This window comes from Trachypithecus francoisi, unplaced genomic scaffold (assembly GCF_009764315.1).
Source record: "Trachypithecus francoisi isolate TF-2019V2 unplaced genomic scaffold, Tfra_2.0 Lachesis_group15, whole genome shotgun sequence".
Lineage (NCBI taxonomy): Eukaryota > Metazoa > Chordata > Mammalia > Primates > Cercopithecidae > Trachypithecus > Trachypithecus francoisi.
In genome coordinates, this window is record NW_022681460.1 from 51,155,860 (window position 1) to 51,183,323 (window position 27,464).

At 42.3% G+C, this 27,464-nt stretch overlaps 1 protein-coding gene across 4 annotated transcripts in view; it reads right to left on the reverse strand.

Annotated features, from left to right (window-relative positions):
* PDSS2 (decaprenyl diphosphate synthase subunit 2) overlaps positions 1-27,464 on the reverse strand; it is a 308,361-nt gene that overhangs the window by 54,004 nt on the left and 226,893 nt on the right. For all 4 annotated transcript variants that reach the window (XM_033234756.1, XM_033234758.1, XM_033234757.1 and 1 more), the window contains exons 5-6: positions 5,103-5,276; positions 3,078-3,209 (exon numbers count right to left, since the gene is read on the reverse strand). In XM_033234756.1, the coding sequence (XP_033090647.1) occupies positions 3,078-3,209; positions 5,103-5,276 (306 nt within the window). The remainder of the gene's footprint in view (positions 1-3,077; positions 3,210-5,102; positions 5,277-27,464) is intronic.

A 27,464-nucleotide genomic window follows, 5' to 3' on the forward strand; every position in this document is an offset into this window, starting at 1 on the left:
GAGTCTCCCTCTGCTGCCCAGGATGGAGTGCAGTGGTACGATCAGCTCACTGCAACCTCCGCCTCCAGGGTTCAAGCAATTCTCAGACCTCAGCCTCCTCAGTAGCTGGGATTACAGGCCCGGGCCACCATGCCCAGCTAATTTTTGTATTTTTAATAGAGATGGGGTTTTGCCATGTTGGCCGGGCTGGTCTCAAACTCCTGACCTCAAGTGATCTGTCCACCTTGACTTCCCAAAGTGCTGGGATTACAGGCATGAGCCACTATGCCCGGCCATAATTTTTATTTTTTAAAACTTGTTAATTGGCTGGGCGCGGTGGCTCAAGCCTGTAATCCCAGCACTTTGGGAGGCCGAGACGGGCGGATCACGAGATCAGGAGATCGAGACCATCCTGGCTAACACGGTGAAACCCCGTCTCTACTAAAAAAATACAAGAAAACTAGCCAGGCGATGTGGCGGGCGCCTGTAGTCCCAGTTACTCGGGAGGCTGAGGCAGGAGAATGGCGTAAACCCGGGAGGCGGAGCTTGCAGTGAGCCGAGATCGTGCCACTGTACTCCAGCCTGGGCGACAGAGCGAGACTCCGTCTCAAAAAACAAAAACAAAAACAAAAACAAAAAACTTGTTAATTTTCTTACCTCTGTTTTCAGTTTTCTCTTTCTTTGACTTTTTTTTTTTTTTGAGACAGAGTTTCATTCTTGCTGCCCAGGCTGGAGTGCAGTGGTGCAATCTTGGCTCAATGCAACCTCTGCCTCCTGGGTTCAAGCAGTTCTCCTGCCTCAGCCTCCTGAGTAGCAGGGATTAGAGACGTGAGTTACCAAGCACGGCTAATTTTTGTATTTAGTAGAGACGGGGTTTCACCATGTTGGTCAGGCTGGTCTCGAACTCCAGACCTCAGGTGATCCACCTGCCTTGGCCTCCCAAAGTGCTGGGATTACAGGTGTAAACCACCGTGTCTGGCCTTCAAAAAAAAAAAAAGACAGTCTCACTGTGTCACTCAGGCTGGAGTGAAGTGGCTCAATCTTGCCTCACTGCAACCTCTACCTCCCATGTTCAAGTGATTCTTGTGCCTCAGCCACCTGAGAAGCTGGGATTACAGACGTGCACCACCACACCCAGCTATTTTTTGTATTTTCAGTAGAGACAGGGTTTTACCATGTTGGCCAGGCTGGTCTTGACTTTCTGACCTCAAGTGATCCACCCACCTCACAAAGTGCTCAGATTACTGGGATTACAGACATGAGCCACCACACCTAGCCTGTGACTCCTTTTTTTTTTTTTTTTTTGAGACAGAGTTTAGCTCTTGTTTCTCAGTCTAGAGTGCAACGGTGCAATCTCGCTCACTCCAGCCTCTGCCTTATAGGTGTGCACCACCACGCCTGGCTAATTTTGGTATTTTTAGTAGAGACAGCATTTCACCACGTTGGCCAGGCTGGTCTCGAACTCCTGACCTCAGGTGATCCACCTGCCTTGGCCTCCCAGAGTGTTGGGATTATAGATGTGAGCCACTGTGCCTGGCCTGGCTGTGACTCTTAATAGATATAAGGTTTTCTGAAAGAGTCCTTAGTTTTCTTTCTTTTTTTCTCTTTTTAAGACACCATTTTTTTGGTCCAATTTTCTGGGAGATTTTTTCATTTGTATCTTCCATTCTTCTGATTAAAAAATTCTGCAATCATATTTTTATACTTTATAATTCTAATTTTTATTCTTGAATTGTCCTTTTTAATGTATCATCTATTATTCTACCATGGATTTAATATCCTTCCTTGTCAAGTATATTGATTATAGTGCTTTGAAAAACATCTGCCTTTGCTTGCATTGTCTCTATTTCCTCTAAGTTCTCTTTTTATCAGTTTGTTTTTGACTTGCTGTTTTGTGGAAGCAGCTTTTCTCAAATGCCCAGTGGTCCTCTTTTCCTATTCTGCTTCAGAGTAAGGCAGCGGATATTCTGGGCACTTAGATCCTCTGAGGCTTGTCAAATGGTGGGTCTTGCTGTGGAGGACTGCTCAGGGATATGGCATGTTTACTGAGGAGGCCCCAAATATCCACGTCTGCAGGGCTTTTCTCCTGAGTTTGACAGTTTTTTCAGAAAGAAATCCTCAGTTTTCTACTTGGTGAATATGAGGAATTTTAAGCATTTTGAGAATCAATAAGGGTTGGGAGAAAGGAAATCGTCTTTCAGAATGCAGATACTCAGGCTCTCAGCCTTTTTTTTTTTTTTTTAATTTCAAAAACTTTAATTTTGTAGAGATGAGGTCTCACTATGTTGCTGGTCTTGAACTCAAGAGCTGAAGTGATCCTCCCGCCTTGGCATTTTAAAGTGCTGGGATTATAGGCATGAGCCACTGTGCCCACCTATCCTCTCTCCTTTAAGGATGGTAGTAGCTACCTCTACCCTCAGCTGTGCCTGGTTTCTCTGTCCAGAGCCTCAGATTAACCCAACCAATTACAGCCATGAAGTTAAATAAATTCCAAGAGGCTTTGGCTAAAAAGACAAGAAGTTTTGCACTAGAGTTTCTGAATTAAAAGAAAATCAAAAAAGTTCCCTCTCATCTGCCAAAATGAGAAATTTACCCAATTCAAGCCCCTTTACCCCTCCCACTTCGCCATGCTTTTTTTTTTTTTTCCCTTTGATAATGCCTCAGTACAAGTATTCAGGGTCCAAGTTTGTTTTAAAATAACCCAATGAGCTGACAGACGGAGCTCCTGGAATTCTGCAGCTTGTGCGAGAGTCCACAGATGGGAAATTGCAGTCAGTTATAGGGTGGTGCTATTACCATAGCCCAATTTTTGAAAGCCTTTAGAAAAAAAAAGTCATCTGAGTTAATTAGCATTCACCACAGGCACTAGTTTTGTGTTGCAGTATTCTAAGAACTCAGATAATAGAAAAATTCAGTACTGCAATCTCTAACTTTAATATTTTATCTCTTAAAAATGAAGATTACAAAGAAAGAATTTTACCTGTTACATGAATATGCCTAAGGCTCATCTATAGCCTTATATCAGCAAGAAATACCAATTATGTTCTAAAATCCACTAATTACTAATGGTACCTAAAACAGGAGTAATTTCATTTTACCTCTCCGATCTGTTTAATCCACAAATCTCTTCCAAGAAATTCCTGATGTAAGACTACAGGAGCTGAGTTTAGATTAAAAGTCATGGAGTCACTGGTCTTTTCTTTAATAAAAGGCTGGACATCAGAATTTATCTACAAGAAGAAGTTAAATGAGTAAATTAGTGAAATGTATATACACTAGTATGTTTTAGTTATATTCAGAAAGTACCAGTTAATGCAGTGAATTATGAAGTTTAAGGAATGCAGTTATTAGATATACTTTAGGCCAGGCGCGGTGGCTCAAGCCTGTAATCCCAGCACTTTGGGAGGCCGAGACGGGCGGATCACGAGGTCAGGAGATCGAGACCATCCTGGCTAACACGGTGAAACCCCGTCTCTACTAAAAATACAAAAAAAACTAGCCGGGCGAGGTGGCGGGCGCCTGTAGTCCCAGCTACTCGGGAGGCTGAGGCAGGAGAATGGCGTGAACCCGGGAGGCGGAGCTTGCAGTGAGCTGAGATCTGGCCACTGCACTCCAGCCGGGCGACAGAACGAGACTCCGTCTCAAAAAAAAAAAAAAAAAAAGATATACTTTAATAAACAAAATAATATTTCAGGCTGGGTGCAGTGGCTCAAGCCTGTAATCTCAGCACTTTGGGAGGCTGGGGTGGGTGGATCATCTGAGATCAGGAGTTCGAGACCAACCTGGTCAAAATGGTGAAGCCCCCACCTCTACTAAAAAAACAAAAATTAGCCGGGTGTGGTGGCACACATATTCCAGCTACTTGGGAGGCTGAAGCAGGAGAAATGCTCGAACCCAGGAGACAGAGGTTGCAATGAGCCGAGATCATGCCATTGCACTCCAGCCTGGGCGAGAGCGAAACTCTGTCTCAAAAAAAAAAAAAAAGAAAGAAAGAAAAAAGGATATTTCAGATGATTAACAATAACCTGTAAAATTCTCCAAATAACCTGTAAAATTCTCCAGAATCATTCCCTAACACATTCCATTTTTAGTGGGTGGCAGTCTTTATTTTACTTTTTAAGTCAAAGGAAAATATTTAGATAAAGATTTAATAAATAGAATTGCTTAATAAACTGATCTAAGATTAAATAAAATATGCAAAAAGCTCATCTGGAGATATTATATATGTATATATTCCCTTCCTTATGAACTATTTAAGTAACATCTGAAAAGTATATATTAAATTAAATTTAAAATTATATATATAGAGAGAGGTAATAACACAGCAGCTAATTTTGGGATATTTTAGATTTCATATGCCCATTCAAATAATTAGATATTAAAATTAAAGCTTTCAATTTGATTCACTATATTTCTGAATTTTATTAACTTCTCATAACATGTTTTATATAAAGAGCTATAAGGGGCCAGGCGTGCTGGCTCACGCCTGTAATCCCAGCACTTTGGGAGGCCAAGGCAAGCAGATCACGAAGTCAGGAATTCCAGACCAGCCTGACCAACATGGTGAAACCTTGTCTCTACTAAAAATTAAAAAATTAGCCAGGCGTGGTGGCGTGCGCCTGTAATCCCAGCTACTCGGAGGCTGAGGCAGGAGAATTGCTTGAACCCGGGAGGCAGAGGTTGTACTGCAGTGAGCTGAGATTGCACCACTGCACTCCAGCCTGGGTGACAGAGCGAGACTCCGTCTCAAAAAAAAAAAAAAAAAAAGCTATAAGGGAACTGTAATAAAAATGACAAATATTCTTCCATTATGTGAATATATTCCAGTCTGCAAATATGTTATTTAATAATATGTAAGAGTTCTCTCAAGAACCCTTTCAGGTGGTAAGAAAAGACAAACATCACAAAACTGGTTCAAGTAAGCTGTGGCTTTCTGTAAGAAATGCACAATACTTACCAATTATACTGTTTACATTACATAACAATCATCCAGGGCTGACAGATTTGAACCACACAATAAGCATTTTTGAAATATAAAAGCAGCTTATTAAATAGCAAAAGCTTTCTTGTGTATCACTGTAGCTATTTAAGTACTGAAAAAAGATAAAGGGTGTGCAAAATACCTTATGACTCATGGCCATGTGCTTCCCATACTGAAATGCCATATCCTGAACCTCAGCATCATGCTTTGCTAATTCCATTGCAGCTTGGCAGCTCTTTGCTAGTAAGGCACCATGGGAGAGAAAAGTCTGCTCCTTCCAAGTCGATATTCCAATATCATCTGTGATATAACTTTCCTAAAAATGTAACAAAAGCCAAGATAAAAAAGACTTTAGGAGTAATTTAATTGTTTCTGTTTTTGAAGAACAAAAAAGTTAAGAAATGAACTATTCAAAAACACTCAAGCTATTGGAACAAGATAGATGCCTAACCTCAGCTCTACCTGCAAAGAATGTGGAGGGGAAACTGCTTTTTTACGGTAATAGGGGGAAAGTTAAAGAAATGTTAAAGCAAATTTTATTCTAAGCTAGGGAATTTCTATTACAGGATAAGGGAAAAAGTAGAAAGACTTCAAACTCACTCCCTTCTATAGTCATATCAGTTCTTAAGTGCTGGTATTAAGCACAAGAGGCCTATTGCATTTAATTTATGTGAAAATGTCAAGGGTATATGGAAGGAACTACATTTTCTTGGAAATAATTAAATAGAAAAATAAGGCTGGGCGTGGTGGCTCATGTCTATAGTCCAAGCGCTTTGGGAGGCCAAAGCAGGAGGATTGCTTGAGGCCAGGAGTTCGAGACCAGCCTGGGCAACATAGCAAGACTCTACAAAAAATAGGAAAAAAAGCCAGACAAAGTGGTGTGCCCTTGTAATCCTGACTACTCAGGAGGCTGAGGCAGGAAGATCACTTGAGCCCAGTTCAAGATTATAAGTAAGCTATGATGCACTACAGCCAGGATGACAGAACAAGACCCTGTCTGTCTGTCTGTCTGTCTCTTTCTCTCCTTCTCTTTTTATTTGAGACAGGGTCTTGTTCTGTCACCCAAGCTGGAGTGTAGTGGCATGATCATGGCAGCCTTGACCTCCTGGGCTCAAGCGATCCTTCCATCTCAGCCTCCCAAGTAGCTGGGACCACAAGCATGCAACACCACTCCCAGTTAACTTTTTGTACTTTTTGTAGACACAGAGTTTCTCTATGTTGCCCAGGCTGGTCTTGAACTCCTGAGCTCAAGTGATCTGCCTGCCTTGACCTCCCAAAGTGCTGGGATTACAGGCATAAGCCACCGCACACAGTTACTTTTTTTTTTTTTTTTTTTAGTAGAGACAGGATTTCATCATGTTGGCCAGGCTGGTCTTGAACTCCTGGTCTCAGGTAATCCGCCTGCCTTGGCCTCCCAAAGTGCTGGAATTACAGGCATAAGCCACTGTGCCAAGCCTACCCTGTATCTTAAAAAAAGAAAAAGGGTGGGCGTGGTGGCTCACGCCTGTAATCCCAGCACTTTGGGAGGCCAAGGTGGGTGGATCATGAGGTCAGGAGTTCAAGACTAGCCTAGTCAACATGGTGAAACCCTGTCTCTACTAAAAATACAAAAACTAGCCGGGCGTCCTGGCAGGCACCTGTAATCCCAGCTACTTGAGAGGCTGAGGCAGAAGAATCACTTGAACCCGGGCGGGAGGTTGCAGTGAGCTGAGATCGCACCACTGCATTCCAGCCTGGACAAAAGAGCAAGACTGTCTCAAAATAAAGAAACAGAGCAAAAGAAAGAAAAATCAGAGAAGGTGTAATCTGTTATAATGCAGGATGATTATTATAGTGTTCATGAAAGTTTATTCTCATAAGAAACAAGGTGTAAAAGAGGATATAATGTATAAATAAATATATACACATCTACCACCTCTAAACCAGTGCTGTCCAACGGAAGTATAATGTGAACCACATGTGCAATGTAAAATTTTCTAGTGGCTACATAAAAAAAAGTGGAAACAGGTGACAATCTTAATGACATATCTATCCCAATATATCCAAATATCATTTTAAACATATAATCAATATAAAAATTATTACTGAGCTATTTTATACTCTTTTTTTATACTAAGTTTTCAAAATCACTGTGCATTTTACACTTACAACACCTTACTAGCCACAATTTAAGTGCTCAGCATTGGACAGTATGGCTCTGAGGAAAGGAATGCTGAAGCAAACATGTAAAACAATGTTCATTTTATGGCATTTATTTGAAACATCAAACTAACTGGAATCTAGCCAGAAGGATTAATTAACTCAAACACTTTTCTTCCTGCTCCTGATCCTATAATCCTTTCTCTTTCCACAATTGCTTGGAGACAAAAAATATTAAGGAAAAAAGTGGTCATCAAAAGGTCAGCTGAAATAGAGCCCCCTCCTCTTCTGCCATGTTGAGGGGAATCTTCAGTCCACTGGTCAAATCAAATTATCAGCTTAATTTCATGCAGTGTTTTTGAGATGGGGTCTTCCTATGTTGCCCAAGCTGGTCTCAAACTCCTGAACTCAAGCAATCCTCCGACCTCAGCCTTCCAAGTAACTGGGATCACAGGTGTGTGCCACCATGCCCAACATCACCTTAATTTTATTAAATATTGGAATAACAAAAAAAAATTCCACTTACGGCACTGGCTGCAAATATACAACACAGCATTGGGTAATGACAGAAAAGCCACATAGGAGAGAAACAGTGCATAATGTTAAGACCTTCTTTACAAAACATTAGCTATAAATTGTAACATACTTAATTTTATAAATCTGAGAATGTATTTTAAAATGTGACTATATATATTAATAAACCTAAGAAAAACCACATTATCTCTCCATATATACTGCAGAAGTATTTGACAAAATTCAACTCCTATTCTTGATAAGAAAAAATGTCCTGAATCAAATAGGAAGAGCTGGGTGCAGTGGCTCACACCTGTAATCGTAGTAACTCAGGAGGCTGAAGTGGGATGATTACTTGAACCCAGGAGTTCAAGCCTGCAGTGGGCCATAATCATGCCACTGCTCTACAGCCTGGATGACACAGTGAGAACCCTAACTCTAAAAAATAAAAAAATAGCAACTGATATATATTTTTTTAATGTGATGGGGTGTGTGTGTGTATCAGCCCAAAAGTCAGCAAATATTTTATGGGGAAACATGAGCCTTTCTCACTAATGTCAGGAGTAAGACAGAGATGCACACAACACCACTGATATTTACAATGTAATAGAAGAGACAAGAGAAAGGCAGATGCATATAAATTAGAAAAGATGAGTTTAACTCTTACTGTTTGAAGGCAATATAACTGCATATTGGGAAAATCAAGAGACTCAACTAAAAAACTACTACAAACAAGAAGATAATTCAGTAAGGTAGCAGTGTCTAAAATTAATAATTTATAATTAACATAATAAATTGTATTAACCATAGCTTTCATACATAAAAACTAATTAGTAAGTGTTATAATCAGCAAGTGTTATAAATAGGGTCTTTTCTTTCATTATGAATACAAAAATAAAGATTAAAAAACTGGGAATAAGGCCAGGAATGGTGGCGCATACCTGTAATTCCAGCACTTTGGGAGGCAGAGGTGGGCAGACTACTTGAGTTTAGAAGTTAGAGACCAGCCTGAGCAACATGGTGAAATCCTGTCTCTACCAAAAATACAAAAATTAGTTGGGTATGGTGTCTTGGCGCCTGTAGTCCCAGCTACTTGGGAGGCTGAGGCAGGAGAATCACGTGAGCCTGGGAAGCAGAGGCTGCAGTGAGCTAAGATTGCTCCACTGCACTCCAGCCTGGGCAACAAAGGGAGACCCTGTCAAAAAAAAACAAAAAACAAACAAGCAAACAAAAAAAACAACAAAGAAAAAAACCTAGGAATAAGGTCAGGTGAGGTGACTCATGTCTGTAATCCCAGTACTTTGGGAGGGTGAGGGGAGTGGATCACCTGAGGTCAAGAGTTCAAGACCAGTCTGACTAACATGGTGAAACCCCGTCTCTACTAAAAATACAAAAATTAGCTGGGTAAGGTGAAGTACTCCTGTAGTACCAGCTACCTGGGAGGCTGAGGTGGGAGGATCACTTGAACCAGGGAGGCAGAGGTTGCAGTGAGCTGAGATCGCACCACTGCACTCTAGCCTGGGCAACAGAGCCAGACTCCATCTCAAAGAAAACCAGAAAAAAAAAAAAAAAAAAAAAAAAAAAAAAAACACCAAAAACCAAAAACCAAAACCTGGGAATAAGCTTAGAAATGTGCAAAACTGAATGAAGAAAATGTAAAATACTACTGCAGGAACAAAGATAACTTGAATGTATATAAAGACATATCATGTTCAAAGATAGTAAGATCCAACCTCATAAGTTACTCCAATAAAACTAACAATACCTTTTCCCCCTGACACTGGGCAAACTGAAGTTCATATGGGAAAAATAAGCAAAGCAGAGCAGCCAGGAAAATCTTGAAAAAGAAGAGCAATGTATGTGTGTGTGTTGCAGGAGGGGTGGAGAGGGAGAGCAAATTTTGTCTAAGCCTTACCAGATACTATAACATACTGTAAAATCTCAGAAATTTAAAAAATATGTACTTTTTAGGTAGAGAGACAGACTAGGGAACAAAATAGAAAGTCCAGAAAGCAACCAAACTATATATAGGGATTTGCTATATTTTAGGAAGAAGTTGAACTTTTCAGTAAATGGTGCTGGTACAACTAAATAGCTATCTGGAAAAAATAAAATCTGAGCTGCATTTCGTACCATTTACCAGGATAAACTCCAAATGGCAAAAACAGCAAAACAACCACAAAACCACAGGCAATGTTAGGAGACACAGGACAATGAGGAAAACAACTTATATTTCCTATCACAGATATGCTCACCGTTTCTGCAAATATGTCTATATCCTAATCCCTGAAAGCTGTGAATGTTACCTTACATGGCAAAAGGGACTCTGCAGATGTAATTAAATTCAGGATTCTGAAATGAGGGGATTACTCTGGTTTAACTGGATGGGCTCAATGTAATTGCAGCAGTCCTTATAAGAGGGAGTCAAAATCAGAGTCATAAAAGGTAATTTAATGACAGGAGAGAGAAATTTGAAGATGAGAGATGGGGCCATGAGCCAAGGAATGAACATGGAAATTAGAGAAAGCAAGGAAATGGATTTTCCCCTAGAACTCCAGGAAGAATACAAGTCTGTAAACATCTTGATTTAGTGACTTCTGACCAATAAAAAAAAAAATTCCCAGTTTCCCTCTTCGTGATGGTAAGGCTGTGACCAAATAGGCTTCTCAAATATGGCTGGTGGAAGTGGAAACTAGCTGGAAACTCCACAGTCTCTATCAAAATTATAAGTGAATTTGCCCTGTGACTCAGGAATCCCATGTCCAGGAATTAATCCTACAGATAAACCTACATACATGTGAAATGAAATATGTACAAAGTGTGAAAGTTGATCGTAGAAACTGGGTCAATCTTGTCACACCTGACTAAAACAGAGTTGAGAAGTCACAGGATTTGGGAAAAAGGACTTAGAACACAACATTGCTCCAAAACTGTAAGTCTCTGCAAGCCTGGCTGCTCAAGCTGCCTGCTATAATCTGAAATCAGTTTTATTTAATAGTTGCTGAAATAACTTGCTGCAACTCTAAGACTAATTTTACCCACCACTATCACTCACTAATCAAAATCTGCCAACTCCCCAGAACCTTACTAGTGCTGATGAACTTTCTCAAAGAGCAATAGTAACATTTCTCCTTTTTATAAAACCTCCAACCTTCTCTTTGTTCTTCAGACATACTAAAGACCATTTGGTCTGTGTGTACACCCTGAATTGCAATTCTCTCCTCAAGTAAACTGTTAAATTTAGAGATCTGGCTCTCTCTATATTTTATTTGACTTTGACAAAGGTTACATACAGTCTATTGTTCACCCAGCTGCCAGGGTGACCCTTCAAAAACATAAACCAGAATTACAATGGCCTCCAGCTGTTTCAAACACTCTAGGCATCACCTCCTGAAGGCCTTTGCATTTGCTGTTCCGCAGATACACTCTCTAGACGTTTGCATGGCTAGATTTCTCCTTGCTTTTGGGTGTGTACTCAAACTTCAACTCATCTTTAATAGTCTACCTCCCTCCCCCATTATTTCCTATATCTTTACCTTGCTTTAAATCTTTCTTCCTTGATACTACTGGACCACTCATATACTTATTTGTTAAAGGACTTACTGTCTGTCTCCTTTACCAGACTATAAGCTCCATGAAAGCAAGGACTTGGTTTGGCCTCTGCTGCACAATCAGCATCTAATATAGTATCTTAGGTGGGTAATAAATATTAGTTGAATTTTTTTGTCTGTCTTTTGGTATCGCTCTCCCTCTTTTGTACCTTCCTCTATCTTTCCTAACTTGGTCAGAATAAAGAACTGAAATAATTCTCCTTTAGGCTGGGTGTGGTAGCTCACACCTATAATCCCAGCACTTTGGGAGGCCAAGGCAGCCGGACCAGCTGAGGTCAGGAGTTTGAGACCAGCCTGGCCAACATGGTGAAACCCTGTCTCTACTAAAAATGCAAACATTAGCTGGGCGTGGTGGCAGGTGCCTGTAATCCCAGCTATTCAGGAGGCTGAGGCAGGAGAATCACTTGAACCCAGGAGGCGGAGGTTGCAGTGAGCCGACATCATGCCACTGCACTCCAGCCTGGGGGACAAGAGCGAAACTCTGTCTCAAAATAAATAAATAAATAAATAAATAAAAATAAAACAAAAACAAAAACTAATTAAAATAAAAATTCTCCTTTAATGCCTCTCTACTGCTCATAGAATCAAGAAAAACTCTATAGCATAGCATTCAAGGCATTCCCTTTTATAGTACCAAGCAATACTTCTAGTCTCATCTCCTACACAAAATATCCCCTTTGAGGCCTGCATTTAACACACAGGGGAAGTTGCTGTTTCTTGAATAAAATATGTATTTTCGCACTTGTGTATTTTATTTATTTATTTTTGTGATGGAGTCTCGCTCTGTCACCCAGGCTGGAGTGCGGTGGCACAATCTCGGCTCACTGCAAACTCCGCCTCCCAGGTTCAAGCAATTCTCCTGCCTCAGTCTCCCGAGTAGCTGGGACTACAGGCGCACACCACTACACCTGGCTAATTTTTGTATTTTTAGTAGAGACAAGTTTCGCTTAGTAGAGACGAGTTTCGCTATGTTGGCCAGGGTGATCTCAAACTCCTGACCTCAGGTGATCCACCCGCCTTGGCCTCTCAAAGTGCTGGGATTACAGGCATGAGCCATTGCGCCTGGCCTACTTGTGTGAACTTTAATCCAAATATCACTTCTTTGAGGAGCACTCTCAAATACTACCACAAATCTTTTCCTCTTTTTTTTTTTGAGACGGAGTCTCGCTCTGTCGCCCAGGCTGGAGTGCAGAGGCCGGATCTCAGCTCACTGCAAGCTCCGCCTCCCGGGTTTATGCCATTCTCCTGCCTCAGCCTCCCGAGTAGCTGGGACTACAGGCGCCCACCACCTCGCCCGGCTAGTTTTTTGCATTTTTTTTTAGTAGAGACGGGGTTTCACCGGGTTAGCCAGGATGGTCTCGATTTCCTGACCTCGTGATCCGCCCGTCTCGGCCTCCCAAAGTGCTGGGATTACAGGCTTGAGCCACCGCGCCCGGCCTCTTTTCCTCTTTAGACTAGTATTATCTTATTTATATTACGATACAGCAGTTAATTCTCTCTGAACTGTATGATTTCTTATGTATTTGTTTCCTTGATGGTTAGATCTGGTACTAGTCACTTTTATATTTTTTAATCACTTAGGCCATCTTCAAGTTTCAACAAGTATTTGCTAAATGAATAGTACCCGTTTATCTGTTGCATTATTAAGTAGATGTATGCATGTGTTTTAAATTTTAAAAGCTAATGGGTAGATATGGCCATATAATGACATGCTATTCAGCAATAAAAAGGAATTACTGACACATGCTATGCCATGGATGAACTTCGAAAACATGCTAAGTAGAAGAAGCCAGACACAAGAGACCACATATTTTGTATAATTCCATCAATGTGAAATAAAGATTAGTGATTGCCTGGGGCTGAGGGTAGGAACTGTAAATGGGCATGAGGGACCTTATAGGGGTGTGTGTGAAAATGTTCTAAAAATGATTTATATGACTGTATCACTTGATAAAAATTACTAAAAATCAGTGAATCGTAGGCTTGAAATGGGTGAATTTTATGACATAAAATATACCTCAATAAAGCTGTTAAGAAAGAAAAAAGCTAATGAGCATAATATTTTACATTTCTTGGTCTCAAATTTAAATTAATATTTAAAAAAATTTATGACTTTCAATTAACTGTGGTTTGCATATCATCCTTATTTATTTTTGCAAGAAAACCCATTTATTAAGGTTCTGTTATGGTTCAGGCTTTCTGCAAAGCAATATAGATATCAAGATTAATAAATAGCCTGTCCTCAAGAAGCTCACAGTCCAGGGATAGAATGTATATATATCAATATATAGATATAACTGTATAGATACAGATATCTATATATAGAATGTACAGATAATTCTATTTCAGAATAATTGCAATATCTCTAAAATCAAAGATTCAGTTTTGTTCATTACATATTTCTTACTGTGATTAAGACTTTTTATTATTCATCATTTCTACATTTTAAATTATTCAAGTAATACACGATCACTGAAAAAAAAATTAGAAAATTCAGTTAACCAAGAAACAATTAATTTATGTCCCCTGAAATCTACTACCATAAGTTAATTGGACCACAAATTAACTGTTCCTAAGTTAATCAGACATTTTATTCCCTAAACATTATTACCTTTTATGAATTTGGTTACTAATGAAACAAAATTCCTCCATTCATTTCCATCAACTTGCCGTGTATACACTAAGAGAGCATGCTCTATTATAAAGGAAAAGTTAATATAAATTGTAAAATGTCAAGAAACTAGTATGATAACCACATCCAAACCAGTACCTTCAGATACCAGATATACAGAATTGTGAAACGAATGCATGTAGTCAGAGTAAATGAGATTTAGATATAATGGTATCAGGCTGGCATGGGGGCTCACGCCTGTAATCCCAGCACCACTTTGGGAGGCCGAGGAGGGTGGATCACGAGGTCAGGAGATCGAGACCATCCTGGCAAGGTCTCAGTGAAACCCTGTCTCTACTAAAAGTACAAAAAATTAGCTGGGCGTGGTGGTGGGCGCCTGTAGTCCCAGCTACTCAGAGGCTGAGGAAGGAGAATGGCGTGAACCCGGGAGGCGGAGGTGGTAGTGAGCTGAGACCGTGCCACTGAACTCCAGCCTGGGCGACAGAGCGAGACTCTGTCTCAAAAAAAAAGATATACCTATATCATCAACTTACATATGTGCAATTTTTACTAAGGCTTATTATATAGAAAAGGAGGATACATTCAGTGAATATTTACTTTTGATGGGATTTCCTTTTTTTTTTCCTGAAAGGTGATAGATGTCAAGATACTTGTCCAATGACTATCAGAGAGAAGCACATTCATTCTTTTTAAATGTAGGCCTCACTGTCACATGACCTTTTTGCTGAAGTAAGGCTGGTTAAAAAAAAAACGGAAACTTGCAAGATGATGCTTGCTTGAGATCGTGGTACTGGTGGTTTTGCTCAGACATATGTTGCTCTGCTACTTTATTGCTGCGAGAGATACTTTGAGTTGCTTTTCTAATGGTGGTGATACATTTGTACATACCTACTCACATGAGACCAAACTGCACTTATAACAGTAGCTGCTCAGGATTAAAGGTCTGGTCCATGGTTACAGAACAAAGGCGAACTAATTGGCCTGGGAAGGTTTCAAAGTCCCAGCAAGAATCTGCCAAGCCAAAGTGCTACCTTTCATATAATCAGAAAAGAAGAGCTGGAAACAAAGAAGCTAGCTGCCTGTGAAGTTAAAAGTACTTTTTTAAAAAGTATGCAGATGTTGCCTCTTTTTATGCTTATGACTTCAGATTCATATTCTGGGCCACTCTCTTTATAAATACAACCTAAATTTGGGTTGGATGAGACACCAGATCTCTCTAATGACCCATTTCACCATGTTAAATGTTTCCTTTGAATTAGTCTTTTCAATTATCTTGAGAAACTAGACAGCCAAAAGTTTACATATCTTATCATTATTATTATTTTAAAAAAGGTCAAGTATAGAAAAATTTCAACAAATCTCCACATTTGGGAATCAGAAAAAAGCAAGGAAAAGAATGCAATCTAATGTCTCCTGGGAGCTAACTATGTGATGACACTTTTATGTTCTTTATTACAACAGCCCTCAGAAATATTAATTATCATTATTCCCATTTAATAGGTAAGGAGGGCATGGTAGCTCACACCTGTAATCCCAGCACTTTGGGAGGCCAAGGTGGGTGGATCACTTGAGGTCAGGAGCTTGAGACCATTCTGGCCAAAATGGTGAAACCCCATCTCTACTAAAAATACAAAAAATTAGCTGGGCATGGTGGCAGTGCCTGTAATCACAGCTACTCAGGAGGCTGAGGCAGGAGAATCACTTGAACTTAGGAGGCAGAGGTTGCAATGAACTGAGATGGTGCCACTGCACTCCAGCCTGGGTGACAGAGCAAGATTCTGTCTCAAAAAAAAAAAAGGTAAGGAGATTTCAAGAATGTATTTTGACCAAGATTAGACCATAGTATGTGGCAGACATGAGTCTCAGAAGTATAGCAATTGTATTCCATTTTCTTAGCACATAACAGAATACATGCAATACTTAATATATCTTATGGTTTAAAAGCAGGTTGTAGACTGGGTATGGTGGCTTATACCTGTAATCTCAGCACGTTGGGAGGCCAAGGTGTGAGGACAGCTTAAGCCTAAAATGTCAAGAGCAGCCTGGGCAACAAAGTGACACCCTGTCTCTACAAAAAAAAATTTTTTTTTTTTGAGACAGAGTATCACCCCGTCACCCAGGCTGGAGTGCAATGGTGCAATCTCAGCTCATTGCAACCTCTGCCTCCTGGGTTCAAGTGATCCTCCTGCCTTAGCCTCCTGAGTAGCTGGGATTACAGGTGCGTGCCACACACCCAGCTAATTTTTTGTATCTTTAGCAGAGGCCAGGATGGTCTCGAACTCCTGACCTCATGATCCGCCCACCTCGGCCTCCCAAAGTGCTGGAATTATGGGTGTGAACCACCACGCTCAGCCTCTACAAAAAATTTTTTAAAAATTGGTCAGGCATGGTAGCTCATGTCTATAATCCTGGCACTTTGGGAGGCTGAGATGGGCAGAGGACCTGAGCTCAGGAGTTTGAGACCAGCCTGGGCAACATGGTGAAACTTTGTCTCTACCAAAAATACAAAAAACAAGCCAGATATGGTGGCATGTGCCTGAGGTCCCAGCTGCTCGGGAGGCTGAGGTGGGAAGACTGCTTGAGCCTGGGAGGTGGGGGTTGCAGTGAGCTGAGATCACGCCACCGCACTCCAGGATGGGTGACAGAGTGAGACTCCATCTCAAAAAAAAAAAAAAAATTAGTCGGGCATGGTGGTACATGCTTGTGGTTCCAGCCACACATGGTAGGCTGAGGTGGGGAGATTGCTTGAGTCCAGGAGGTCAAGGCTGCAGTGAGACATGTTCAGGCCACTGCACTTTAGCCTGGGCAGCAGAGTAAAACCCTGTCTCAGGAAAAAAAAAAAAAAAAGTAGATTGTATTTAAGAGTGACTGACATCTATGTACCCCCCCACCCCCCGCCAACCAAAAGCATTTAAACTTGTAAATCAAGCCCTTTAATACTATCCATTGAAGAGATCCAAGAGTCTAGAGTGGCGGGTCCCCAACCTCTAGGCTATGAACTGGTACTAATTCTGTGGCCTCTTAGGAACTGCGCTGCACAGCAAGAGGTGAGTGGTGGGTTAGCGAGCATTACTGCCTGAGCTCCACCTCGTCAGATCAGCAGGGGCATTCAGATTCTCACAGTAGTGTGAACCCCGTTGTGAATTGCGCATACCAGGGATCTAGGCTGCCTGCTCCATAATGCCTGATGATCCAAAGTAGAACAGTTTCATCCCGAAACCATCCCCATGCGTTGAGTGCTGTGTTCTAGGTGTGCAAGGATGAGGTAAAATGGGGATTGAGAAGCAAGAACAATGTGAGCTGCTCAAAAAGCGAAACAAGATCATTCTTTATTGTGGACAGGACAGTTGCTCATCCAGGATCCATTTCTCTCTCCTCTCCCTACTTACTAATAAAACCGTAATTTTCTTCAGTATTCACTGCTCCTGCTAATGATTAACTTAGGAAAGGATATATCATCCAATTCTAGCCTAAGAGATATGAGGGAATTCCACCACTGAGCTCCTAGGGAAGACCCACGTAGAAGTGGGAGTTGTTTCCTCTAGATGTTGCCCTGTCTTGATAGGACATGCCGAGGGCTATTGTAGCCAAACTGCTCCCAGGCTGATGATGAAGACAACAGTAAGGAAGGCAGAGCACGGACAGAGAGGGCTTCGATAGCACTGAGTTGTCATGGTAAACTACCCTGGATGCCTGACTACCTCTGCAAGTTCAGTTAGAGGAAAATATCTACCTTCACTTTTACGTTTATTTAATAGGGTTTTCCATTTTTTTGCTGCTGAAAGCATTCCAATGAATTTACTCCGAGATGAAAAAATGGTTATACTATATGAAGTCTAGATATGCCAACATTAACAACTACTAGAACATGTAAGTATTTCCTTAGGATGGTATATTAGTTATCTATTGCTGCAAAACAAACTAGCATCTTAAAACAACTGACATTTATGATTTCACAGTTTCCGAGGGTCAGGAATCCAGGAATGGCTCAGCTGGCTGGTTCTGGCTCATGGTTTCTTGTGAGGTTGCAGTCATGCTGTTGGCTAGGGCTACAGTCACATGAAGGGGTCGAAGAATCAGCTCCAAGCTCAAATGGTTGTCGGCAGTAGGCTTTAGTTCTTGCCACACAGGCCACTCACTTGCTATGGCAGCTGGCTTCCCTACAGCAAGTGATCCAAGAGAATAAGGACACACCCAAAAAGGAAGAAAGAAGGAAGCTTTCTTCTTTTATATATATATATATTTATTTAAAAAATATATATTTAATATATATATATTTAAATATTAAATATATATATTTTGAGACAGAGTGTTGCTCTGTTGCCCAGGCTGGAGTGCAGTGGCATGATCTTGGGCTCACTGCAACCTCTGCCTTCTGGGTTCAAGCGATTCTCCTGCCTTGGCCTCCTGAACAGCTGGGATTACAGGCGCGCGCCACCACACCCGGCTAATTTTTGTATCACCATGTTGGTCGGGCTGGTCTTGAACTCCTGACCTTGTGATCTGCCCACCTCGGCCTCCCAAAGTGCTGGGATTACAAGTGTTAGCCACCGTGCCTGGCCTTCTTCACTATATTTTATAATCTAATCTTGGAAGTAACATACCATTGCTTCTACTCTATATTATTGGTCACACAGATCAACTCTAGTACAATGTAGGAAGGGTTTGCACAAGGCGTACAAGGAGGTGGGGCTAGTTGGGGGTGATCTTGGTGGCTGGCTACCATAGATGAAGTCTGTGATTAGAATTATTGGGGTCAGGCCGGGCGCGGTGGCTCAAGCCTGTAATCCCAGCACTTTGGGAGGCCGAGACGGGCGGATCACGAGGTCAGGAGATCGAGACCATCCTGGCTAACACGGTGAAACCCCGTCTCTACTAAAAAAAAATACAAAAAACTAGCCGGGCGAGGTGGTGGGCGCGTAGTCCCAGCTACTCGGGAGGCTGAGGCAGGAGAATGGCGTAAACCCGGGAGGCAGAGCTTGCAGTGAGCTGAGATCTGGCCACTGCACTCCAGCCTGGGCGACAGAGTGAGACTCTGTCTCAAAAAAAAAAAAAAAAATTATTGAGGTCAACAGATCTGAATATACAAAAATCTCTTAAAACATTCTTTCAAATTGTTTTCTAGAAAAATTCTTTTGATCTGCACGCTAACCAGCCAAGTTTGAGACTATCTTGCCGTTAAGTAGAATTACTGTCTTACTTTTCAGATAAAAAGTGACACTTCATTTAAACTTGGGAAGACATTTCATTTATTAGCCATTTGTTCTTCCTCAATTTATTCATTTATTAAAGATTCACTGAGTATAAAAAAAAAGACTGACTATCTTCTATGTGCAAGGTAAGTACTCATGCCAATGAGCAAAACCAGAGAGTTCTTGTTCTCATAGTTATTACAGTCTAATGGGGAAGCCAAACAATTGGATAACCACACAAAGAAATATAATTATAAACTGAGATACTTCTGAGGGGGGAAAATGAACATACTTCTATGACCACATGGAATAAAAGAACTTGGCTGAGACTGGGGTTTCTGGAGATGGCTTCCCTGAGGACATGACACTTGAGCTGACATAGGAAAGACAAATAAGGGGTAAATAGTGAAGGAGATGGAAAAGTGTGTTCCAGTCTGCAAGGATTGCCCAAACAGAGGAGGATGTCTGTGGATCAGAAATCAGGGCTGATACGCAGACAGTGAAGGTGAGAATGGTACAAGGTGAGGTTGGAGGGACAGACTGAGGTCAGACTGTGTAAGTGTTTTTTGGATCACTTTCAGGATTTTGGACTTTTTTTTTTTTTTTTGAGATGGAGTCTCACTGTTGTCCAGGCTGTAGTGCAGTGTCGCAATCTCAGCTCACTGCAACCTCCACCTTCCAGGTTCAAGCGATTCTCTTGCCTCAGCCTCCCAAATAGCTGGGATTACAGGCATGCACCACCATGCTCAGCTAATTTTTTGTTTTTTTAGTAGAGACGGGGTTTCACCATGTTGGCCAGGCTGGTCTCAAACTCATAACGTCAAGTGATCCACCCACCTTGGCTTCCCAAAGTGCTGGGATTACATGCATGAGCCATGGCTCCTCGCCAGCTTTGGACTTTTTTTCTAAGAGTAATGGGATGTCACTGGGAGCAGAAATGGAGACAAAGCATCATCAGATTGGCATTTTGAGATTTCTGGTAGTGTGGAGAACAGACTAAGGAATGGGAGGAGTGTATACAGGGAGGTGAAGGAGGAGGTTACTTGGAGTAGCTTAGGCAAGAGATGATGGTATCTTGGATTGTGTAAAAGGGCAGGTAGGTTCTAACTCCAGGGTGAGCAGGCATGGGGTAAAGCCAGACTGTAGCCTGGGTCACTGATGGTAGGGGAGTGAGGGAGTGCTCCTACCTATTGTAATGTGAATGTACGTGTCCCTGAAGAATTTATATGTTGAAGCCCTAATCCCTAGTGTGGCTGTTTTTGGAGCATAGAAGTGATTAAGTTTAGATGAAGTCATAAGGGTGGGGCCTGTGATCCAATAGGATTAGTGTCCTCATCCAGCATCCTTAATTATTTTTAGACACCAAAGAGCTTGCTCACAGCCTCTCTCCCTTGTGAGGACACAGCAGGAAGTAGCTATTTGCAAGCCAGGAAGAGGGCTCTCACTAGAAACTGAATTGGCTGGAACCTTCATCTTGGACTTACTTCTAGCCCCCAGAACTGTGAGAAAATAAATTTCTGTTGTTTATGGCAGTCTAAGCAGACCTAATACAACTACCTTCTTTATACAGTTTAGGGTTCGATCAGTGATGTTTTGAAAACATATTTTTACTGTTTGGAGGAATAGTATAGCCTGGTCTTAACAACCATCATGTTAACATATTGCCTTACATTTTGTTGAAAAGATCCATATTCCAGTTATCTATTTCTGCATAATAAACCAACCCAAAACATAGTGTCATAACACAACCACCATTTTATTATGCCCACAGATTCTGTGGGTCAGGAATTTCAAAGGGGCACTTTGAAGACAGCTTCTCTCTGTTCTGTGATGTCTGGGGCTTCAGTTGGGAAGACCAGAAAAGCTGGGAATAATTCAAAGGGCAGGGGATGATTCCACTGCCTGAAGGATGGAACAGCTGAGTTCCAAGGAACCCACTTCCAATAAGATGGCTTATTCACTCATATGTCAACTAGGCCACTGGGACTGATGATTAGAGCACCTACTCATGGTGTTTCCATGTGGCTTCTCACCGCATGGTGGCTGGGTTCCAAGAAGGAGCAGATGCAGGGACTGTTCCAAGGTAGTGAGCATTCAGAGAGATCCCTTTACAACCTAGTCTGAGAAGCCACACAGTGTCAGTTCTACTGACTCTATTGGTTGAGGGGCTCACAAGTCCACTAAGGTTTAAGTAGAAGGAGTATGAGGGATGGGAGGTTAACAGGACAGTCAAAGAATTTCCAGCCTTTTTTTTTTTTTTTTGAGATGGAATCTTGCTCTGTCCCCCAGGCTGGAATGCAGTGGTGCAATCTCGGCTCACTGCAACCTCTGCCTCCGGGGTTCAAGTGATTCTCCTGCCTCAGCCTCCTGAGTAGCCGGGATTACAGGAGCATGCTACCACGCCCAGCTACGTTTTTCTGTATTTTTAGTAGAGACGTGGTTTCACCTTATTGGTCAGGCTGGTCATGAACTCCTGATCTCATGATCCACCGGCCTCGGCCTCCCAAAGTGCTGGGATTGCAGGCTTGAGCCACCGCACCTGGCCCAGCCGAGCCCAACCTTTTTTTAACTACATTTTTTTTTTTTTTTTTTTGAGACAGAGTCTCGCCTTGTTGCCCAGAGGCATGATCTCAGCTCACTGCAATCTCTGCCTCCTGGGTTCAAGGGAATCTCCTGCCTCAGCCTCTCAAGTTGCTTGGATTACAGGTGCCCACCACCACACCTGGCTAATGTTTTAAATATTTTTGGTACAGACCAATATTTTATCATGTTGGCCAGGTTGGTCTCAAGCTCCTGACCTCAAGTGATCTGCCTGCCCTGGCCTCCCAAAGTGCTGGGATTACAGGTGTAAGCCACTGCGCCTGTTTTTGTTTGTTTGTTTGTTTGTTTGTTTGAGACAGAGTCTCACTCTGTCACCCAGGCTGGAGTGCAGTGGCATGATCTCGTTTCACTGCAACCTCCGCCTCCCAGGTTCAAGCGATTCTCGTGCCTCAGCCTCCCGAGTAGCTGGGATTACAGGTGTGTGCCACCACACTCAGCTAATTTTTGTATTTTTAGTAAAGGCAGGGTTTCACCATGTTGGCCAGGCTGGTCTTGAACTCCCGACCAAGTGATCTGCCTGCCTCAGCCTCCCAAAGTGCTGGGATTACAGGCTTGAGCCACTGCATTGGGCCGAGAGTCTACTTTTAAAGACAGTGCATCAAAGAGAAATTCCTTCTCTGCTCCCTCCCAGTTATGCTTCTGGCAAAGGTGGTGATATGGAAGAGTAAGGCGGGCACCAGGTGAATCTGGTAAGGAGCAGAAGTATTAAGGATGACTCACAAGTTTTTGACTTGAAAATCTGAATGAATAGTGATGTTTTTTATGAAAATAAAGAACAATGGGATGGCTTTGAAGGGAAAGATCATATATGTGGTCTTAGATGTCCTGAGTCTGAGATGCCTATGAGAACTCCAAGTGGAGATGTTGAGAAAACAGTTAAATATTTACTTCAGAGCCCAGCAGTGACCCAGGATGGAGATAAAATTAGGACTCACCAGCCTATAGACAGATGGTAATTGAAGGCTTGGGTTTCATTTTCTGAATGGCTTACTCTTGTCCTTTGATCAGAATGGTATTCTATTAAACACTTTACATGCCTAATAGTGATGTTTCATCTCTCAGGCAAATAAACTGCCTTTTAAGATATTTTGCTGTGATAATTGTAAGTAACCTAGAGTGCCTCCAAATGGTGTACAAATTCAATTTAGACATTTAACAAATAAAAACATTCACCAACTAGATCCACTCTAAATTTGAGGGTCTACTTAATCAAAAGGGCCACTATACATACTAAGCGTTCTTAGTCACCAACAGTTTCTCTGCCTTCTCAATATCTATATCAACTTTCACTTTACCACTTTGCATATTTAATACTTCTATATTTGATTTCTAACATGTATACTTCACAAAACATTTGCTACTTTGATTTTTTTAATGAAAAAAAAAAATTGCTAGGCCAGGTACGGCGGCTCAAACCTGAAATCCCAGCACTTTGGAAGGCCGAGGTGGGCGGATCACCTGAGGCCAGGAGTTTGAGACCAGCCTGGCCAATATGGTGAAACCCCATCTCTACTAAAAATACAAAAAATTAGCTGGGCGTGGTGGCAAGCAACTATAATCCCAGCTACTTGGGAGGCTGAGGCAAGAGAATCTCTTGAACCCAGGAGGCAGAGGCTGCAGTGAGCCGAGATTGTGCCACTACACTCCAGCCTGGGCAATAAGAGCGAAACTCCATCTCAAAAAAAAAAAATTGCTTCCCATCAGGGAATCAAACCCTGGTCTCCCACAAGGCAGGCAGGGACACTCATCACTATACAAAAGAGGATATTTGCTACTTTTAAATCTCCTTTAAATAAAAACATTTTGAGGATTAAAAAATACAAATATATATAGTACTATTTATTTATTTATTTTTTTGAGACAGAGTCTTGCTCTGTCACCCAGGCTGGCATGCAATGACACAATCTTGGCTCACTGCAACCTCCGACTCCTGGGCTCAAGTGACCCTCCTGCCTCAGCCTCCAAAGTAGCTGGGACTACAGGTGTGCAGCCATCATGCCTGGCTAATTTTTGTATTTTTGGTAGAGACAGGGTTTTGCCATGCGGCCCAGGCTGGTCTTGAACTCCTGGCCTCAGGGGATCTGCCCACCTCGGTCTCCCAAAGTGCTGGGATTACAGGCATGAGCCACTGCACCCAGCCTATAGTACTATTTCTTTTTCTTTTCTTTTTTATTGAGATGGGAGTCTTGTTCTTTTGCCCAGACTGGAGTGCAATGGCACGATCTCGGCTCACTGCAACCTCCGCCTTCTGGGTTCAAGAGATTCTACTGCCTTAGCCTCCCGACTAGCTGGGATTACAGGCATCTGCCACCACACATGGCTAATTTTTGTATTTTTAGTAGAGATGGGGTTTCTTCATGTCAGCCAGGCTGGTCTCGAACTCCTGACCTCAGGTGATCTGCCTGCCTTGGCCTCCCAAAGTGCTGGGATTACATGCATGAGCCACCATGCCCCAGCCAGCACTATTTCTTTTTTCTTTCTTTTTTTTTGAGTTGGAGTCTTATTCTATTGCCCAGACTGGAATGCAATGATACGATGTTGGCTGACTGCAACCTCTGCCTCCCAGGTTCAAGTGATTCTCCTGCCTCAGACTCCTGAGTAGCTGGTATTATAGGCGTGTACCACCACACCTGGCTAATTTTTGTATTTTTTTTTTTATTATTATTTTTTAGACAGAGTCTTGCTGTGTTGCCCATGCTGGAGTGCAGTGGCACGATCTCGGCTCACTGCAAGCTCCGCCTCCTGGGTTCACACCATTCTCCTGCCTCAGCCTCCCGAGTAGCTGGGACTACAGGCGCCCACCACCATGCCTGGCTAAGTTTTTTGTAATTTTAGTAGAGACAGGGTTTCACTGTGTTAGTCAGGATGGTCTCGATCTCCTGATCTCATGATCCGCCCGCCTCGGCCTCCCAAAGTGCTGGGATTACAGGTGTGAGCCCCTGTGCCTGGCCTTTCTTTGTATTTTTAATAGAGACAGGGTTTTACCATGCTGGCCAGGCTGGTCTCGAACTCCTGACCTCGAGATCCGCCCGCCTTGGCCTCCCAAAGTGCTGGGATTACAGGTGTGAGCCACCGTGCCCGGCCACCAGTATTATTTCTTAAGTGTGGCTGTGGGTGCCTTGTTTTATTTTTATCCTTCACACTGTAGATATCTACCACATACATTATATGTTTGATACATTTCATAACTAAAACAACCATTTTAAACTACTCTCACGGCGGGGCATGGTGGCTCATGCCTGTAATCCCAGCACTGTGGGAGGCTGAGGTGGGTGGATCACTTGAGGTCAGGAGTTCAAGACCAGCCTGGCCAACATGGTGAAACCTCGTCTCTACTGAAAATACAAAAATTACCGGGCGTGGTAGTGCATGCCTGTAATCCTGGCTACTCGGGAGGCTGAGGCATGAGAATTGCTTGAGACTGGGAGGCAGAGGTTGCAGTGAGTGGAGATTGCACCACTGCACTCCAGCCTGGGCAACACAGGGTGACTCTGTCTCAAAATAAATAAATAAGTAAATAAAACAAACAAACAAACTCCTCTCAATAGTCTTTAAATCTGAATAAATTCAATATTTTTATTTGCATCAAACAATTTATGACTGTGGTTATGTTATAAAAAAGGATGCCAGTAAAATTAAAGGTGTTTATTATCACCACTAGCATCTTCAAAGTCTTTATTTGTGAGTGATAGAAGCTGGAACAGACGCCCAGCAGACAATAAAACATGACATGACATGTTTTATTAGCCCATTAATACATGCCTTGGGTACAATGTGAGGGACATGTTGTGAGTAAATTGACCAATGAAATATACCTCAGAGTATCTTAATGCTTTTATACAGCACTCATTGTTTTACTTTTAAATCTCTCAGAATATACACTTTTTTAAAAAACAGCTTTTACATGTATATATACTTGAGACATTTTTAACTCCAAGGAAAAAAAAAAAACTTTTTTCCTTTTTTTTTTTTTTTTTTTTTGAGACGTTGTCTTCCTCTGTTACCCAGGCTGGAGTGCAACGGCGTGACCTCAGCTCACTGCAACCTCACCTCTGAGGTTCAAGCAATTCTCCCGCCTCAGCCTCCAGAGTAGCTGGGATTACAGGAGCGCATCACCACGCCCGGCTAATTTTTGTATTTTTAGTAGAGACGGGGCTTCACCATGTAGGCCAGGCTGGTCTCAAACTCCTGACCTCAGGTGATCCACCTGCCTTGGCCTCCCAAAGTGCTGGGATTACAGGTATGAGCGACTGCGCCCGGCCTCACTTTTCCTGTTTCTAATCTACAAAATAAAACTTTCAATTTAAACCCCCTTCTACTTTGGTAGGGTCTATTAGCTTCTTTGAACTCAAACTCACTGATTCCCTCTGTCTAGTTGACCTCCCCTGCCCACCTTCATCCATTTTTATGGCAACAGTCTCAAAGCCCTGATCTTCCATTGCTATTATTCCATGCTTCTGTATGCATACAGGTACAATAATGTCTACATATGAACACTATAGTCCTCCCTGGCTGCTGGAGGATCAACTATCATCAGGAACTATACGGTAACTATCTGGACCAGGAAGTTCATGACCAACTGACTACTTCAGTGGAAATACAAATGGTCATTGATGTGCTTTATCCTTGGAGGGCAACAGTACCTGAGGCAGAAATTTGGGAAAAATTCACCAAAATGTACAAAATCTCACTGGATGCTATATTTGTATTTGGATTCAGAGCTCACATTGGTGGCGGCAAGAAAACTGGCTCTGGCATGATTTACGACTCGCTGGATTGTGCAAAGAAACGTGAACCCAGATATGGACTTGAAAGATATAACCTGTCTGAGAAGAAAAAGACCTCAAGAAACAAAAAAGCTGAGCAAGAACAGAATGAAGTCAGTCAGGGAGACTGCAAAGGTCGAAGTTGGTGCTGGCAAAAAGAAGGAGTAAAGATTTTGCAATGACTTTGTGGTGATCCTGCAAATTAAATCACCACAAACTACAAAACTGAAGGGGGGAAAAAAAAAGCCCCTGTAAGGTGCTTCATGAACAGCCCTTGACATGGCTTTCCTGAAACTCCAAGTACCAAATCTTTGCCCTCCCTAGCCTGGGAAGGATTGACATTCCAGTTACTAAATGGTTCCTAAGCCTAGAGGGTAGGGCTTAGGTCCTCAGGCTAGAAGCCTCCAGTTAAACTCTTCAAACCAGCTCCCTAATCTCACGCTTGGCCTAGACCACCAGTTCCCCACAAATCTCTTAATCCATCTGACTCCAGTGTACTATTGGTAAAGGTGCCCCCAAACTCAGGGCTTCAAACAACAGTCATTTGTTATTGCTCAGTGTCTTTGGATCAGCTGGGATTCAGCTCATCTAGACTGGTACCTCTGCCTCTCACTGCACGTCTCCAGGTTGGCTGCACAGGCTCTGCTCCAAGTGTCTCTCACTCTTCCTGGACCGGCAGACTAGCCAGGGCACGTTTCTCTCATGGTGACGACACAGGCCCGAGAGAGCCTCTTACTGGTCAAAGCAATTGGGCCCAGAGTTAAAGGACAGGTAAGTACCCCCTGCCCATAGTGGGAGGACATTACAGTGACATGGCAAAGGGCATGAATGTGTACATAAGTTATCTACTGCTGCGAAAAAAATCTCCCCAAATTTAGCGGTTTAAAGTAAGAGTAAACATTTATCTTCTCACAATTTCTGTAGGTTAAGAATTCAGGAGGTGGGGCACGGTGGCTCATGCCTGTAATCCTAGCACATTGGGAGGCCAAGGCATGAAGATCCCTTGAACCTAGGAGTTTGAGACCAGCCTGGGCAAGATGGTAAGACCCC